General features: G+C 44.7%; 1 protein-coding gene across 2 annotated transcripts in view; it reads left to right on the top strand.

Moving 5' to 3' along the window:
• Window positions 1–14,103, top strand: part of TMC5 (transmembrane channel like 5) — a 48,845-nt gene that overhangs the window by 25,995 nt on the left and 8,747 nt on the right. For both annotated transcript variants that reach the window (XM_025916829.2, XM_086692948.1), the window contains 7 exons: window positions 1,258–1,409; window positions 3,785–3,863; window positions 4,612–4,709; window positions 6,394–6,489; window positions 9,756–9,831; window positions 10,019–10,152; window positions 12,504–12,677. In XM_025916829.2, coding sequence (XP_025772614.1) covers window positions 1,258–1,409; window positions 3,785–3,863; window positions 4,612–4,709; window positions 6,394–6,489; window positions 9,756–9,831; window positions 10,019–10,152; window positions 12,504–12,677 — 809 coding nt within the window. The remainder of the gene's footprint in view (window positions 1–1,257; window positions 1,410–3,784; window positions 3,864–4,611; window positions 4,710–6,393; window positions 6,490–9,755; window positions 9,832–10,018; window positions 10,153–12,503; window positions 12,678–14,103) is intronic.

Raw genomic sequence — 14,103 nt, 5'->3', positions numbered from 1 at the left:
TGAACTCGCAAACAGGAGATCATGACCTGAGCTGAAGTCTGCCGCTCAACTGACTGAGCCACCCAGGCGCCCCAATTCTTTTATTGTTTTTAATTAGGGCATCAACTGAGAGAGAAACAGAGAAAGAGAGAGAGAGAACATGCACTTATGTGTGCATGAATAGGGGAGGGGAAGAAAGAGAGGGAGAGAGAGAATCCCAGGCAGGCTTCACGCTGTCAGTGCAGAGCCCGACTCTGAGCTTGATCTCATTCTCATGAACCATGAGATGATGACCTGAGCCAAAATCGAGTCAGAAGCTTAATCGACTGAGCTACACAGGCGCCCCTCATTTAATTCTTGCAATGACTCTGTGGGTCACATGATAATCTCCCCATTACACAGACAGGAAAAGAGGCCCAGGGAAGCTATGCATCTGGCTTCAGACCTTATAGCTCATAAGCATGGGAGAGGGGACAACATTTGAACCCAGGTTACCCTGGCTACAAAAATACTTCCAAAAGTGCAAGTGGGGCTTTCGAAACCACCCAGAGATAAAGGGAGACAGGGTCAGGCCTAGGAGTGGGAAGGAGGTAGTGTGAGACAGAAGATAAATCCACTGGAATCCCTGACTCCAAGGATTCCTAGCTGAGGGCAGCCTTCACCCCACTCCAAACCAAGTGCCAGGGTGTTGCATCCACATGAAGGAAGGGGGTGCCTCTTTGGACCTCATACGAAGGTGTGCCATGGGCTAACAGAGGCTCCCTTTCCCCTGATTCAGCACCCAAGAAAAGCCTGGTGAAAATGAACAGGGCCACGCAGGAGACAGGCGGAGAAAGTCTGCAGTGTTCAATACCCTTGTGCTATAGCTTCCGCGGATTCAAGCTTTTGCTCCAACAGCCAGGAAACACGTTCTCATTGCTGCAGACCTCTTGCTAAGGACAGTAAAGTCACAGAATGGCTGTTTTGAGTTCAGGCCCCTGAGTCAGATGGACCCAGTTCAAATCTGCCTCGGTGACCCCAGGCAAGCATTTTTACCTCTCTGAGCCTCCATTTGCCAGTCAGTCTATTAATACCCACCTGCTGGTCTGTAGTGAGAATTAAACGTGATCACGTGGGTCCTGCTGGGCGCAGGGTAAGTGCTCAATAACCGGTAGCCTAAGAGCTAACCCCGGAGGAGCTACCACTGGGGTTTCCCCATTGTGTGGGGTCTTCTGCGTGAGGCAGAGAGGAGTTCCGTGCACGTTTGGCATCTCGATTCTCTCCCTGCATCCCCTGCAGTTCCTGAAGAACCACCAGAACCCTGGAGCAGTGCTGTTACTGCCTTTCCTCGTGTCCTGCATCAACCTGGCAACGCCACGCCTCTACTCCCTGTTCAGGCTGGTGGAGAGGTATGAGACGCCGAGGCGCGAAGTCTACATCCTCCTCATCCGGTAGGTGTGTCTGCCACGCCCACCACCAGCCGGTATTTCCAGGGAGGGAAGTGAGGTGGGAGCTACAGAGGGTTATGCTCGAGTACCAGAGTTCTGTTTTCCAGAAAGGATTTCAAGAATAAAGTGTGTTTGTATGGGGTGGGTTAATAGCCATAAAATCCAAAACGCTCTCAGGTATACAATTAAGTACATCAGTCTTTTGATCAGAGTAATAGCTTACCTTTCCAAATTGATATCGGCCTGAGGATTTTCATAGTTTTTCTCAGTTATGAGATGTACAGATGTTCATGTTGTATACTGCAGAAGGGTGCCTGGCTGATGAGTTGTGTAGGGACTGAAATTCATCTAGCGTTTGCATTAGTCAAGCTGTGAGCCTTGGTAGCCACTGCCTCAGCTGGGAGAAAGAGGTGCATTAAAAAAATTTTCTTTTAATGTTTACTTATTTTTGAGGTAGAGAGAGAGAGAGAGAGAGAGCACAAGTAGGGAGGGGCAGAGGGAGAGGGAGACACTGAATCTGAAGTAGCCTCCAGGCTCTGAGCTGTCAGCACAGAGCCCAACACGGGGCTTGAACTCGTGAACCACGAGATCATGACCTGAGTCGAAGTTGGATGCTTAACCGACTGAGCCACCCAGGAGCCCCAAGAGGTGCATTTTTGTAATTCAGACACCCAAATGGAGGTAGAAGGGGTGCTTCTGGCAATTAGTTGGCTGGGAGGGGGTGCCTTTTTGTGCTAGAGGTGACCCCAAGGTTTCGATAAAGCATAAAACAACCCAAATTTTGTCCTTGCTCCTTCCTGGCTAGTTCCCTGACCAGTTCCTGTTTATGGTGTTTATGACAACAGGTCAGTACAATGTAGACTGAGTTTCTTTACTGATCAGTTCCAGAGCCCTTGCCTTCTATGGCCTGGGAGATCTGGCTCCTGGCCAGCTCTCCAACCTCATCTGGAGAATTTGGATGAAGAGGTGGTTAGACATGTATGCTCAGTGGGCCATTTTGAACCAATAAATTTCCTCTTTGTGTTTTTCTGATCATTTAAGAGTTTAGTTGTCTTTTAATATACATCAGCCCTTTGTACAGCTTCAACAAAATATTCAAAATCTTTGCATGAAGAGAAAATGGGAACTCTCAGAAATACACGGTTCTTTTTGATCTGAGATGAGATTTTTCTCAGCGTAGAAGAGTGTGTTTTCAAGTTTAACTTGAAGCTACACTGCAATAAAGGTCTCCTGATGCCTTAATCCAGTAGACAGTGAGGGTGTATCACAGGCTAGGCACTAGGCAAGAGATTGGGGATCTGGCACTGAGAAAGATCTAGAGATCTAGTGCCCTTCCTTCATGGAACTTCAGAGTCTAACACAAAGGTTCTCAACCTTCAGCATACATCAGAATTACCTGAAGGGATTTCTTGGTCCTGTCTCCAGGGTTTCTGATTCAGTAGGTCTAGGGTGGGGCCTGAAAATTTGCCTTTCTAGCAGGTTTGCGGACAAGGCTGATGCTGCTGGTTCAGAGGACACACTTTGAGAACCCCTGGTCTAGTGGTACACAGTTCTTGGCACACCAGGGCTGAAGCCCTATTAAAACCAGCAGCTATTGACTTTGGCAAAGTGACTAGGTTTAAGAGATGGTCCTCAGTTTCAGTCTTTGTCATGGCCCTCACAAGCTGTGTGCCCTTGGACACGTTGTGTCATCTCTGAACTTCAGTATCCTCATCAGTAAGATAGACATAAAAATTCTATCTACCTGATGACAGAGTTGTAGAAAGTAAGAATGGCAGCAAAATTGTAAACATTAAGCTGTGAAGATTAAGGTGATTCAGTGAGGTTCTTAGCACAGTGTACTGCCCATGCTCAGCACCCAATTAAAAGTATGTACATTTATTATTATTACAATGAGAAGCGAAATCAGATAGTTTGGAATGCACTGAAAGAGGGTATATCAGTTGAAATAGGTTATGCTGCAGTAACAAACATCCCCTATCTCCCTAATCTCAGTGGCTTCGAACACAAAGATTTAGTTCTTGCTCATATTATGTGTCCACTGTGGATGGCAGGTGGTTTTGGTCATGTCATTCGTGCAGGGATCCAGGCTGACAGCAGCAGCCGTCTCAAATATTGCTGATGGCCATTCCAGACGGAAGACAGTGAGTTCTGGAGAGCCTCGCTGGCATTTCAGTGCTCCAGCCTAGAAGGACGCAAAGTGACACACATCACTTCTGCTCACAAATTACTTGCCAGAACTAGCCATATTGGCCCCAGTCAAACCACACGGGAGCGGGAATTTCAGTCCTACCATCTGACCAAAAGGAATTATTAGCAAACAGTACTAATGACTGTCATGGAAGGTAACAATAGTTGTTTTCTCTTCTGTTATTTAGAAACATCTTTCTGAAAATATCAATCATTGGAATTCTTTGTTACTATTGGCTCAACATTGTGGCCCAGGCTGGTGAAGAGGTGAGATTTCTGTGCTGTTCTGCCTCGAGTTTTTTTCTTAACCTTTGAATACAGGGAGGAAGTGAATTTCTCTGGTTTCTCAGAATTTCTACTCATGATCTTAGAGTTGATATAATATTCTTCCTTCCATCCATCCATCCATCCATCCATCCATCCATCCATCCATCCATCCTTGGGCTGTGCACTCAAAACATCCCTCTCCTCGTTCAACCAAATCTAAAAGCTCCCGGTCCATCAGTTCATAGCACTGACTTCCTGCAGAGGTAATTGATCACCAGTTTCATGAACTAAGTCAGACTTCCAATTTGTGCCAGCCTGCTAAACCTCTAAGCCTCTTTCTTAGTCAAATAAGTATTAACGGATTTTCATAAGGTTAATAAACAAAGAGTAAAGGCATTGTTGCCATTGATGCCTTCTGCTAGCCCTGGCTGAGAAATGGGATCCAGAGGGCATAGGACAGGGATGAAAAGTTTAAAGAGGAGAGATAGTGAGAAGGGAAAGTTTGGGGTGCACGTGGAGGGCAAGCTTTAATGGGGGAAAAGCAACACAGAAAAGGAATAAACACCCTTGAAAACAAACTCAACAAATTAATGGTGCGTCCCTGCCCAGAGTGGGTCTGCTTTTCTGGATGTACGAGGACCCAGTCACATTGGCCAGCAACCATGTCCTAATGAGTGTAGGGTGCCAGAAGGGCACTGGGCAGAACCAACAGCCCCTTCCCACATCCTGACTCTTGTTTACCTTACAGTGTTGGGAAACTCTCATTGGCCAGGAAATCTACCGGCTCCTTCTGATGGATTTTGTGTTCTCTTTAGCTGATTCCTTACTGGGGGAATTCCTGAGGAGGTAAATATTTATCAGCCTTGAGTCATTAGTACCTGATGTTGGAACCAGAGCCAGAGTCTTGGCTGAGCCGGAAGTATGGGTATCCCTTACGCTTATTATAGTTAGCACATAGGCGTCCCTTATTTATTTCAAGTATGCATTGTGACAAGTCTGCCTGTTGTTCTTTGGGACGTTGCTTGCTTCTGAAATTAACCAAAATTTCACTTTGACCTGACAGTCCTGTTGTCCAAGTTCATTCAGCTAACCCTTTACAAACTTCTCTTGAGATAAAGACATTACTGGATGCAAAACATAGAAAGTGAAAGTCTTTGAGAACTTTCCACCACAGATCATTTTAATTGTAGTGTATATTCTTCCAGATTTTTCTGTGCACATATTGCTTTGTGTGACTGTATTGTATAGTTTCAAAGATAAAAATTGGGTCATGCTGAAAATCATTGTGGACTTTGCCCTTATTTTTTTTTAACATTATGCTGTGGCATCTTTCTATGACGACACCTATAGATTTATCTCATGATCCATTTAATTGACTTTGATTCATGTGCTAATTGTGATTTTAGACACCAGGTAGACACCAGGTGTACAGAACTGAGGCAGTGTTGTCATTGGCCCATGTATAGTCCTCTTCTATTGATCTGTTCATTTATGTGTTAATAATATGATGAGCATCTCATTCCTTATAGACATGTACATATTTCTGTAAGCTGCCCCAGTGATAAGATGGCATAACACAATAATGATTCTTTCCTCAGGGGTAGGTTGCGTGCCCTATTTCTACACTCAGTCTGCACAAACTCACTTTTATTACAGCCTCTGTCCAAGGTCTAGATGTAAAGGTTAGGAGGTTTTTTGTTTTGTTTTTGTATCTTTGATGGCATTTTTTTCTTTTTATTATTAGCATCCTCTCTGTCTCAAGTTTCCTCAGGATAAATGGAGATCTTGGTTTCCTCTTGTGGATTTAGAAAATGGGGAAACCCTATTAATCTGATAGCAGTAACCAAACATGGAAAACTTTTCCATTTAGGGGGGGTTAGGGAATGCTGAGTTACCTGGTCCTGAAAAAACATGTTTAACAAGCAAAGAGTGATAATAGGTAGGATAACTTTAATAATGATCTCATTTATATAATATCTATTGTTAAGTTATAGTTAACTATCTATTTAAATAATATGTGGGATAACTTAAATAATAGTCTCTAGAATTTTTCAAAAAATCTTTATTTATTTTGGGAAAGAGAGAGAGCCCGCACGCAAGCAGGGAAGGGGCAGGGAGAGAGAGAGAGAGAGAGAGAGAGAAAGAGAAAGAGAGAATGAGAATCCCAAGCAGGCTCTGCACTGTCAGCACAGACCCTGACACCAGGCTCTTACTCACAAACTGTGAGATCATGATGTGAGCCGAAATCAAGAGTCAAAAGTTAAACCAACTGAGCCACCCAGGCGGCCCTAGAATTTTGTAAACCACTTCAGCAGTACCTCTGCTCGAATGCATTGTGATAGTTCCATTTTCCCTCAATTCCTTCAATTATTTCTTCAAAAATACACTTACACTTGGAACTTTTCAAAAATTTGCAAAAGAACTTATGACTTTATTCCAAACTGGTGATGCTCTACTTTGTTGATTGTGGGGAATCTTCTGAAGGAGAGGGTTGATGGTTGGGGCACTAAACTCAGTGATGTTTTCACAGACTCATTGGAATGCAGTTTCCAACGAGCCTTGGTTTACAGGAGTTTGACATCGCGAGGAACGTCCTGGAACTGATCTATGCACAAACTCTGGTGTGGTAAGTTTTGAGAATCTTCAGACTGACTCAGAAATATTTTCTAAGTGGGGATATTGTGGCTGTTTGTCACCCTTATGAGCACCTTCTAAAAATTGTGGTAGGAATATACATAATATAATATTTATCATCTTAACTATTTTTAAATGTATGGTTCAGTAGTGTTGAATACATTCACATAGCTGTGCCACAGATCTCCAGAACTCTTTTCATCTTGCAAAACTGAAACTCCATACCCATTAAACAAGAACTCCCCATTTCCTCCTTCCCCTACCCCGCTAGCAACCAGCATTCCATTTTCTGTCTTTCAGAGTTTTACTACTCTAGATACTTTATGTGAGTGGAATCACACACAATTTATCTTTTTGTGATTGGCTTATTTCATTTAGCATAATGTTCTTCAGGTTCATACATATTGTAGCATGTATCAGCACTTCCTTCCTTTGTAAGGCTGAATAATATTCTGCTGTATGGATATACCACATGTTTATCCATTCACCCATGGGTGGACATTTGGGTTGCTTCTACCTCTTGGTTATTGTGAATAATGCAGCTATGATTATGGGTGTGCAAATATCTCTCTGAGACCCTGCTTTCAATTCTTTTTTATTACGCTTATTTTTTAGAGACAGAGACAGAGTGCCAGTGGGGAAGGGGCAGAGAGAGAGGGAGACACAGAATCCAAAGCAGGCTCCAGGCTGTGAGCTGTCAGCACAGATCCCAACGTGGGGCTCGAACTCGTAAACCACAAGATCATGACCTAAGCCAAAGTCAGATGCTTAACTGACTGAGCCACCCAGGCGCCCCTCAGTTCTTTTGGATATATACCCAGAAGTAGAATTGCTGGATTATATTGTACTTATGAGCACTCTTAAGTTTTTTGTTTTTTAATAAATGACGTGCATAAATCAGCTGATGTGGTAATAACAATATGGCTCCATTTATTGAGTGCTTACTTTGGCCAGGTTTTTGAGCCCTAGAAACAAAGCCCTCATACTATTGACCATTAATGAAGGTTCCAAAGGGAAATGTTAGCAGCAAGGGGGAAAAAGTTGCAATCAGAGATGGCCATTATTACTTCTGGGTCTTTATGGTTTGTGTTAATAAATTGCAAATAAGCACAATTGAAAACACATGTATCTTTTCTTTTCTCCATGGAAATGATAGATTTAACCTCTGTGGGTTTTAGGAGAATGTTGCCTTTGATGATGAGCTTTAAAAGAAGATAACAGGGTGACAGAAAGGCAATGTATATTAGGGACAATGGTAGAGATGAGGTGAGGTAAGTGTGTCCCAAACTTCAGCCTTTTGCACACCAGCCTGCCTATTTTTTGGCTTATCTACATATCACTGGTACTGGTTTTTACTTAGTATTATCTTTTATATAGTTTGCCTTTTTAAAAATGTTTTATTTTTTATTTTTATTTTTTTTTAATGGTTATTTATTTATTTTTGAGGGAGAGAGGTAGAGAGCACACAGGGGAGGAGCGGAGAGAGAGGAAGAATCCCAAGCAGGCTCCATGCTGTCGGCGCAGAGCCTGGTGTGGGGCTCGAACCCATAAACCGTGTGATCATATCCTGAGCTGACATTAAGAGTTAGATGCTTAACTGACTGAGCCACCCAGGTGCCCCTAAATACATTTTTAAAGGAGTCTTTATTTTACCACCAGAATGGAAAATCAGTCATTTGAGAGAAACTGCAAGTAACTTAAAAAATAAAACAAAACCCAGGGCACCTGGCTGGCTCAGTTGGTAGAGCATCTGACTCTTGATCTCTCTTGATCTTGGGGTCGTGAGTTTGAGGCCCATCTTGGGTCTAGAGATTACTTAAAGAAAAATGTCAGGGTGCCTGGGTGGCTCAGTCGGTTAAGCGTCCGACTTCGGCTCAGGTCACAGTCTTGCGGTTCGTGAGTTCGAGCCCCGCATCAGGCTCTGTGCTGACAGCTCAGAGCCTGGAGCCACTTCGATTTCTGTGTCTCCCTCTCTCTGCCCTTCCCCTGTTCATGCTCTCTCTCTGTCTCAAAAATAAATAAAAAACATTAAAAAAAATTGTTAAAAAAAAGGAAAAATGTCAGTCACTTTAGAAAAATAAAATAAGGGACGCCTGGGTGGCTCAGTTGGTTGAGTCTCTGACTGTTGGTTTCAGCTCAGGTCGTGATCTCATGGTTCCAAGGGTTCAGTCCTGCATGGGGCTTTGCTCTGGCAGCATGATGGAGCCTGCTAGGGATTCTCTCTCTCTCTCTCTCTGTCCCTTCCCCACTCAAGCTGTCTCTGTCTCTCTCAAAATAAATAAATAAACTTTAAAAAAATAAGAAAAATAAAATAAAATAAAACCAAGCCAATCACCACCAGTCATTAAATTCTAGCTGGATGCTCCCGTCTGCCAAGGCTCTCAGTTTAAAGCTTTACCTCCCCCCTCCCACCTTTCTTTTGGGAACAAAGGGAGGTTGACAAGTGTTAGGACCACCAAAGTGAGATTTTCTTCTCTCGGCATTCAGGAGTATTGGGGAGAATTGAGAGAGAATGCCCTTCCCATCTGTAACTCAGTGCAGTTTAATGCCTCTCCCTGCGGGACCTCAGACCTTCTTGAATGCCATGGAGGAAGCAGGAGGACATGTCCCGCATTCGGGACACCTAGGTTAGGGCTTGCTGAAGACCATTTGGTGGTGTGTGGGTGGTGCTTTCTGCAAACTCTCTTTTCCAAAGCTGGGAAGGGAGCAGCCGGGTATACTGGGTGTGGTGGGAACGCTCCTGGTCTACAGCCATAGAGCACACTCCCTCTGTATTAGTCTGCTAGAGCGTCCATAACAAATACCACAGACTGGGTGGCTGAAACGACAGAAATTTATTTTCTCACAGTTCTGGCGGCTAGAGGTCCAAGATCACGGTGTTCGTAGGTTGGTTCCTTCTGAGACCTCTGTCCTCGGCCTGTGGGATGGCACCTGCTTCCACAGTCTTCACATGGTCCCTCTGTGTGTATCTGGGTCCTAATCTCTTCTTTTAAGGACACCAGTTATATTGTATTAGGGCCTACTCTAGGGACCTCCTTTTACTTTAATTACCTCTTTAAAGACCCCTTCTCCAAATAGTCACATTCTGCGGTACTAGGGGTACTAGGACTCCAACATACGCGTTTTGGAGAAGCACAGTTCAGCCTGTAACACCCTCTTTCCCTTCCCTCCACATCCCCTGTACCTGCCCTCCCCCCACCACATTCTCTGTCTTCATGTTTCCCCTGACTTTTGACACTCACCCTTTTTCCCTCATAGGATTGGAACCTTCTTCTGCCCTCTGCTGCCCTTTATCCAAATGATTACTCTTTTCATCATGTTTTATGTCAAAAACGTGAGTCAGCCTGAAGGTGGAACGAATTAGCTTCTCCCAGTCCCATGTGGCCCCGTGGTTGGAACTGAGTCGGGGGGCAGTGGGGAGGGGTGCTGGGAAGGGTTATCGGGAAGCCATTGCCTGGCTGGGGTCCCTCTGGCCTGTCCCTCTGGCCACAGATGGGAGGTGTCTGCTTCTCTCTCTTCAGATCAGCCTGATGATGAATTTCCAGCCTCCGAGCAAAGCCTGGCGAGCCTCACAGATGATGACTTTCTTCATCTTCTTGCTCTTTTTCCCATCCTTCACCGGGGTCCTGTGCACCCTGGCCATCACCATCTGGAGGTAGGAAACCGTGGCTTGTGGAGAGGTCTTAGAGATGGGGTGAGTGAGTGTTTTAAAATGTAGGTTTTGGGACACCTGGGTGGCTCAGTCGGTAGAACATCAGACTCTTGATCTCAGGGTCATGAGTTCAAGCCCCACATTGGGTGTGTAGCCTACTTTAAAATAAATAAGTAAAATGTAGGTTTTATTATTATTAAGGTTTGGTGAGGCCAGCAGATCAGGAGATGAATGTCATTGGAAAGATGATTTATTTTACTCAGATCCCAGTAGAAGTGGTAGTGGGGGTGGGGATGCCACACCACAGGAGGCCACATGAGGGAATCCCAGGGTTGGTCAGGACACAGCGGGAGTGAGGAAAAAGTGTGGGCAAGAACCTTTATTGTGGTTGGGACACCTGGATGGCTCCTTCGGTTAAGCGTCTGACTTCAGCTCAGGTCATGATCTCTCAGTTTGTGAGTTTGAGCCCCGCGTGGGGCTCTGTGCTGACAGCTCAGAGCCTGGAGCCTTCTTTGGATTCTGTGACTCCTCCTCTCTCTGCCCCTCCCATGCTCATGCTCTGTCTCTCAATAATAAATAAACACTAAAAAATAATTAAAAAAAAAAAAAAAAAAGAACCTTTATTGTGGTTTCCCTGGGAAGGAAAGGGCGAGAGAGGATAGGCAGGTTTAGGATTGGCTCGTTTGAACAATTTCAGTGGCTTTGGGGGCTGTCTGGATTTATCTGGTTACCTGGCCCTGTGGGGTTCAGGGCAGGGGGAGAGTGACCCTGAGTGTGAGAGCCTGATGGAGGAGGTGGAGGGTGGGGTGTGGGCTCTGGGTTGGTTGTTTTGCATGGAAAAAACATACCATGTAGGGGAGCTCCCGGGAGGGGCTATCTCTCCAGGGTCTGTAAGGCCCCAGATGTCAAAACATCGCAGTAAGAAGACGTGCTTAATACAGTATTGAACCCAAGTCCCCTTGGTAACCAGCAGACACAACAGCCAAAGGAGCGAATGTGTCTTAGTTTGGTCATCACCCACCAGGTGATGGCAGGGCTTCCTCACTTCCTAGAGGCCTGCAGTTTCCCAGAATGGGGACTAAACTTCCACTAAATGAACCGAAATGCCCTGTCTGAGCTGGTTCCCTCCTCGCTCTCCAACCTCACCCCACGTTGGCTCCACCCTTCCTTCATCCTCATGACTCTTGCTCCATTCCTGGGACCCTGTGAGCCTCTCCCAACACAAGGTGGAGTCCTTTGTGTGTTCTCCCCACTCCCTCTGCCTGGCGGCCTTCTGTCCCCCACTCTGGGTCTCAGCTCAGAAGTCATCCTCAAGATCTAACCTTCATGACCATGCTTGCCTACTGTCTTTCCCACCTCTTCTCCCTCTAGGGGCACTTTCTTTTCTTCCCTCCACCGTTCACAGTCAGAAATACCTTTGCTTGAATCTTTGTTTAATCATTAGCTCATTAGTTGTCCATTTTTCTTACTAAAATGTAAACCTGGGAGGACAGAGACCATGTCTGTCTTGTTGCTATGGAATCCCCAAGGGCTTAGTATCTAGCACAGTACTTGGAACAGGTGAAATAAGCTTTTATAGAATGAATGAATGAAGCAAACAAACAAAAGAGTTGATTTTTTTAAAGTTTATTTATTTTGAGAGAGAGCAAGTGGGGGGAAGGTCAGAGAGAGAGAGAGAGAGAATCCCAGGCAGACTGTCAGTGCAGAGCCTGATGTGGGGTTTGAACTCATGAACCGCGAGATCATGACATGAGCCAAAGTTGGACCCTTAACCGACTGAACCACGCAGGTGCCCCAGGAGTTGATTTTTAGGATACAGATGGAACTGGAACCATCAGGAACTCAAGTGGCTTCAGGGCAGGCTACTCTGTTTTATGATGTCTTTGCTTCTCTCTTTTCTCTCTCTTCCTAACCAGTTCTTAGTTTCCTGCTAGTTTCTGCTAATTCATAACAACTGACTGCATGTGGCCCTCATTGCCACAACCTCACCTTCCATAGATTGCAGGGTCCCTTCTTCATATGTCTTAGTTCAAGTTCCCAAGAAAAAGAATCTGATCACCCAGTTCATTTATTCAAGCCAGGATACCACAAAGTTCACTGCCACTCTTGGGATCGGCTACCATTAGATCAGATGATATAACCCTGTCTGGGAGCTGAGCCTCAGTGGGGTCACACGGACAAAACATACCTGTTGAGGCCGTGAGGGAGAGAGCTTCCTTGGGAGGGAGGGTATGGGTACATCAGGCAGGCATTGCTGGTTCCAGGTCCAGAACCCAGAAAGGACAGTTTGGTTTTAGAACAAGCTATACCAGAGTCTCACGCTACAGATGTTTTCCTGTCTCCCGTTTTACCAGATTGAAACCTTCAGCTGATTGTGGCCCATTTCGAGGTCTGCCCTTCTTCATTCACTCCATCTACAGCTGGATCGATACCCTGAGTAAAAGGCCCGGCTACCTGTGGGTTGTTTGGATCTACCAGAACCTCATCGGAAGCGTGCACTTCTTTTTCATCCTCACCCTCATTGTGTTGTAAGTAGAGTGCTTTGGGAAACTGGTGGAGAAAACGTGTCATTAACAAGACATGTGGATAGTCTGGGGAATGTTTCCCAGGAGAGCAAACGGCTACAGTGTAGCTCAGTGTTCTGGATGCTCCTGACTTTGCCCTTGAATTTTTTTTTTTTTAACGTTTATTTATTTTTGAGACAGAGAGACAGACAGAGCATGAACGGGGGAGGGTCAGAGAGAGGGAGACACAGAATCTGAAACAGGCTCCAGGCTCTGAGCTGTCAGTACAGAGCCCGATGTGGGGCTCGAACTCACGGACCGTGAGATCATGACCTGAGCTGAAGTCGGCCGCTTAACCGACTGAGCCACCCAGTTTAAGAGTTGCTTACTATCATCTTGTCCCAGGTGTTTTCATTTTTTGTTTTTTGTGAGCTTTTTTTTTTTTTGCCTGTTTTATGAAGAAAGCAATACCTGCTCTGTCTCCTTTTAAGAAATAGCATGAAAACAAAATGAAAATTTGGATTTGAGAATGCTTAGGAAAATTATATGTGTGATACTTTCTAAGATTGGCATTATGTTCAAATGGGTTGGGCATTGTTCATATGTGTGACAGCGTTCTTTTGTTTTCAAATAAAAACAATTATTTCTGGCCCCACCGCCAGGGGTGGGTGCCAGATGCCTGAGGTGGAGGGGACTCCACGGTACTCTTTGGCTTTCTGTCTTTTACTCCTCTGCACCTGAAAAGATGCCGGAGGCATACATGTGACTCTAATTTTGATGAGCTCTGTGAATTGCTACATCAAGAATTTAAAGCCATCAGATCTACAGGTTTCAGTATGGGGTGGAGATGTGGTTCTCAGCAAGCTCGAGTTAAAGGTAGATGTGCTGGATATACTGGAACAGGAATTGAAATTATCATTCACTTTTCTTTTTTTCTGTTTTTTTTAATGTTTATTTTTGGGAGAGAAACAGAGTATGAGTCAGGGAGGGGCAGAGAGGGAGACAGAATCTGAAGCAGGCTCCAGGCTCTGAGCTGTCAGCACAGGGCCCAACGCGGGGCTCAAACTCAGGAGCCACGAGATCATGACCTGAGTTGAAGTCAGATGCTTAACTGACTGAGCCACCCAGGCACCCCTAAATGATCCTATTTTAAGAAGATACTTTGAGTTTCATATTACCCACTGGGCACATCTTTTTTTCCTTTTATGAAATTTTTGATTCCAAGCCTTTATTATCCAATTTAACTGATATAGTTTCTGGAGGTAAGTATATTCCATATGAGAATTTATGCTATGTTCATTCTGTATTCTTGTGGGAATTTATTTTGTAAACTTAAAATACATGGGAGATTGATTTAGAAGTCTGTGAGATAGTTATATTACAGCCAAGTTTTATTTTACATTTATATTTGGCAATACTTGAATGATTCTTAATCATCATCTCTTCCTGG

The sequence above is a fragment of the Puma concolor genome, chromosome E3 (assembly GCF_028749965.1).
Source record: "Puma concolor isolate L17-30 chromosome E3, mPumCon1.1.hap2, whole genome shotgun sequence".
Lineage (NCBI taxonomy): Eukaryota > Metazoa > Chordata > Mammalia > Carnivora > Felidae > Puma > Puma concolor.
Note: the sequence above shows the minus strand (reverse complement) of the source record. Positions and strands in the feature narration are given on the sequence as shown.